Raw genomic sequence first — 4,540 nt, forward strand, 5'->3', positions numbered from 1 at the left:
ACGACGACGACGGAGGAAAACGAAGGAAACCACGACTAAGGGGAAAAAGGAAGAGGAAGAGAGACAGGGAGAAGAAGGGAAACAGGTCTCGATTAGGGAGCGACCGAACGAAATTATGTATACGTCGAAGATGATGGCGACGATGCACGCGATGGGTTCCCCAGGCGCGCAAGGTCCGTCCGTCGAAGGGGAATGTGGCTAGGAAACGTTTCTTTGTCGGTAGTTCCTCCAGCGGGCGGATCGGTTTCTCGAGGGCCCTTAAAAGCACCGAGAACCCCGTCGGAAACTCGCGTCCTCGATCGTCGTTAATTATCATTATTTGCCGTGGCCACGATACAATTTACTTTATTGGTCGCCGAGACGGCCACGCTAACTTCCGAGGCCGCGTAATTACCGCTGCTGATACGCCGCGTGTACTTACACCTGTACACCCGTGCTCGCATAATTCTCGCATAAATACCGCGACGGACTTATCCCGGAGATGGCGGTCGTTTAAGGAAAGATTTCGTTCGAGCTGGTAATAGGTTAGCACCCGGTGTACCTATCCGTTGCATTTTTTCGGTTTCATCGTTACCCACCGAGATATGTATACGCGTAAGTACACATATGTGTACGTACGTACACACCGCGGCAGAAACAAAGAGGTTTATTGTGAAATCAGTGGCGTGGAATGCCTCCCTCGGTGCACTTACCTGAAATTGATGGCGCCTGTTCGATTTGGTACATAGAAAGGCAGTTAACGGAGGCAGGAGGCGAGGGGTGCAAGAGCGACTGAGACGAGCAACGAAGGAGGCGAGTGTTCGCAGGATCGACGAGTAATCGAATTAAGGGTGCTCGAGGTGACTAACTCTCGAGGACGTCGGTAAGGAACGGTCGCCCGTTGAAAACGATCCTTGTGTATTATACGTACATATGCTGCCTTGCGTAGAAAATTTTGTAGCGGAGAAAACAGTCCGAGCAACGTCTTGATGCACGTGTTATCCAATCTACGATACATACACGTGTATACATATAGCTACGACGATCTTCGGTTTCCTCTCAATTCAATTGATCATCGTCCGATGACGAGAAAAGCAACTGGAACCTTTAAAAGATTCTTTATTCGTACGGAATCGTTGATCGACGTGTTATTCCGTCGATTGCTTCTTTTAAATGTATTCGAGAAGCAAACAGCGTGATACGAAACGAAACAACAAAACCGATAAAAATTTTTCCCGCTTGCGACTCTGTACGACTTTGTCGAGTAGGCAAATTAGAAACTCGGAAAGGAGTTGAGAATTTCCGTCGAAACAGTTCACGTTTACGGGGATGGCTAGTGGTGGGTGGCTGAGCCGCGAGGTTTATGAGAGTAACGTCACCAATGTCTCGTTAAACGCGTAGCAGTAGTGGCGTGACGTCACGCTGTAACGCCCTCTCGACGATGACGATACGTAAGCGGTGCATGGTGTACGGTGTACGGTGCACGGTGTATCGGCGAGAACAGGCGTCAGTAAACGCGAACTTTATGCCGCCAATTTCAGCGTTCGATGCGTGTCTTGCGAGCGTTCTATCGATCACTCGAAGTCTCTTCCTTCGGTTATCGACCGTGGTACCACAAATTTCTCATCGTTTACGAAACCGCGAAAATCCGAACGCGACAGCTGCGCTTGTTAATACTTCGCTTGTTTTTCGTCGCATGTTTTATCGATCGATATAACAACATATAAGCGTATAATATAATATAAAGCGAGATTTGATTACCCATTGATTGCCTATGACTACAAACGCATTAATAGTTTTTCCTATTATTTCGGGACGATCGATACGTACACAGACGGATTAATAATTACTTTATTATCGCTCGAACGCTTTATCCTTGGCACATGCGCGCGTGTCGTCCATCTTTCGCGAGATAGACGTATGTAATTGCAGGATAGAGTGCTTCCCGAACGCTATTGTCTTCGGAAGAGTCCGTCTCGAATCATGGAACGATTTTTCTATCGGCAGCCGAGCAAAACAAATTATCGCAGTTAGAACGCGAGAGCTAGATACGATCGAGCGTAGATAACGAGATATCGTTACGAAGAAAGAGAATATTTGCTAACGGCGAAATGGCGAAATTGCGAAACAACGACCTCGCGATACCTTGTTTGTTACGATTCGTGGCTTATTAACGCGTTCCTTCTATCAAGGAATATCGGAAATTTCTATGGATTCCACTATGCACATTTGTCGAAAGTACAAGCGAACAGGACGTTAGAAGTACTCGACACTTTTACGATCGTTTGGCTAATGACACGCGCCGCCACTACCACCTTCAAAATACTATTAAACAGACCGAAACACCCTCGATATTCTAGGATTTCACCGCGTTTAATCCGCGGTCGCCGATACTCCGCCGCGGCGAGCGCACACACGTGTGAAATTCAATGCGCGCAAAGGCGTTAATGCAATTACGCAATAACGGGACAAGATTATCGTATCGTCGTGTCGGGGCGAACGTCGATCCAATCGCGTAACAAGGTTATGTTCTCGTTAAGCGTCTCTGCGGCGCAACTTTCGCGAAACTCGAGAGATCCAGCGACTCGGTTCCCTTTTCCCCCTTATCGTACCGTCGCACGGTTGTCGTTATGTACACGTGTACGCCAAGTCGAGCGAAGCAAGAGAAATCGACGCCACCGTCGAACGCGAGTCGTTAAGCTCGAAGAACGCACTGTTGGCTGCGTGCGCCATAATTGCTAGTCGATATTTGTCATCGAGGTACGAGGTTAAGGACGTCATAGGCTGTCCTATGGTATCGAAACAACGAAGAGAGAAAAGAAGTTGTTGTTTGTTGATATCGATCAACAACGCGCATCGTGAAAAAGTAGCAAAGTTTTTCTATCGTTGAAACGACTATTAAAATGTTATTTAATTAAAATTAAATTGTACGAGTTATGGAGAAAGCAAACGCGACCAAGTTGGTCGAAGCGAATCGTTCGCTTGGTCTAATCGTCGACTATAGTCCGATGTTTACGTTAAGAAGTTTTGAAAAAGAGACGAGTCGATCGTTTTGGTTACTCCGGCTGGATCGTATATCTCGGTCGAGTCGAACGATCGCTGCAAAGAACGCGTGTCACTGCGTTCGATTTAAAGCGGACACTGGAACGGACGGTCGATCACTTTTCCTGCATTCGCAATTACTTATCGCCGCGTCGGTAAATAACGGCTTCGTAGATACGCCATGCGATTACTCTTCTCCGACGGCGCTTTGTTCCACGTTTTTACTATTTATATTTCCCTCTTGCTCTTCTGTTACAGACAGAATTGCCAACGTTAAAAATTCCGTCAACAAGTTTCGCATTATCGAATCAGTAACGACGTTTCGTCTAAATAGACGAATCACGGAAGGAAGTTGATGACTTTTATCGTGTCGATGGATTGGACGCGACGGTTGAAAATTATCGAGCGTAGGGAGAAGGCGGGATAAAGAGCACATGTTGGATCTCACGTTTGCGGATCGCTCCTCGGAATAATGTTTTTTTCCCATCGTATTTACCCGGATAACCGAGCAATCCCAGTTCGCCGTCGTCCGCCAACTTTGCGCCGCGTCGTGAACAGACGTCGAGTTTGCGGCGGCTCGAATTATCGGTCGGCGACAGTGCTGGCGAGTTTGTCGAAAAGCAGGGCCGTACGAAGCGTTCGCAGCCGCGTTTATCCGCGCGTAAAAGGAACGAGCATTTTCGCGCTGCCGTACCTAGCGCAAGCGAACGAACGAAAAACCATACGAACTTATTCGAGCGTGTTACGTTCAAATTTTCGTTTCATTCGCGCGTCCCGTAATCTTCTCTTGGATAACAATGGCTGACCGTAGAGAGGTGCGAGTTCGTCGTAAATTTATAAATATCTCTCGCGGAAAATAAACCACGGACATTGATTTATCGCTAAGACTATAGGAATTATTTATGGAATAAATTTTACTTTACGATCCTGAAGGAGAGTCGCGCGAATGCGTTGAACCTAGTTTCAGCGATAGCGCCTCGCTAGACACGACGTGACCGTTCAATGCGATTTATTTTTAACTGCCACAATTATCCAAATAAATATAAAACGTGGTTCAACGGCGACGGTTGTGGCGACGGTTGTGGCGACGGGATCCTATGAAAACGACGGCGAGGAAAATTTCAGCGACCGTGTCGGTGTCTAAAGCGGGGAGAAGGGGAGAGGGAGGGAAAGGATCGTTTGTACCTGCAAACTTTGCGAAAACTCTGCTTCACTCGTTCAAGGTTGCCATAATCCCCGTTTAACGTTCATTTTTTTATCGTCGCACTACTACCTTCTTCTTTCTCTAGTCCGTGACCTGGTTCGTTCCCCGACGTAAATCCGTCACAGAGCTGTGATGTTCGTCCACTTGGTTTGGGGACACCTTTCCTCTCTCACTCCCTCGTCGCCATCGCTGTCGTCCTCGTCTTCCTCGTCGTGGTCGTGGTCGTGGTCGTGGTCGTGGTCGTCGTCATCGTCGTAGTCGTCGTCGTCGTCGTCGTTGTCATTCTCTTTCCCTTAGCCCCCCCTCGACCGCCCA

General features: G+C 47.8%; 1 protein-coding gene across 3 annotated transcripts in view; it reads right to left on the reverse strand.

Annotated features, from left to right (window-relative positions):
• LOC100748335 (dynein regulatory complex subunit 7) overlaps window positions 1-4,540 on the reverse strand; it is a 95,051-nt gene that overhangs the window by 11,720 nt on the left and 78,791 nt on the right. The window contains exon 1 of one of the 3 annotated variants that reach the window (XM_024367323.2): window positions 3,742-3,746. The exons of the other annotated variants lie outside the window; for them this stretch is intronic. Within the exon in view, the coding sequence (XP_024223091.1) occupies window positions 3,742-3,744 (3 nt within the window). The 5' untranslated portion in view covers window positions 3,745-3,746. Of the gene's footprint in view, window positions 1-3,741; window positions 3,747-4,540 lie in introns of those variants that run through there. 3 annotated transcript variants of the gene reach the window in all.

This window comes from Bombus impatiens, unplaced genomic scaffold (assembly GCF_000188095.3).
Source record: "Bombus impatiens unplaced genomic scaffold, BIMP_2.2 scf_0318, whole genome shotgun sequence".
NCBI classification, from domain to species: domain Eukaryota; kingdom Metazoa; phylum Arthropoda; class Insecta; order Hymenoptera; family Apidae; genus Bombus; species Bombus impatiens.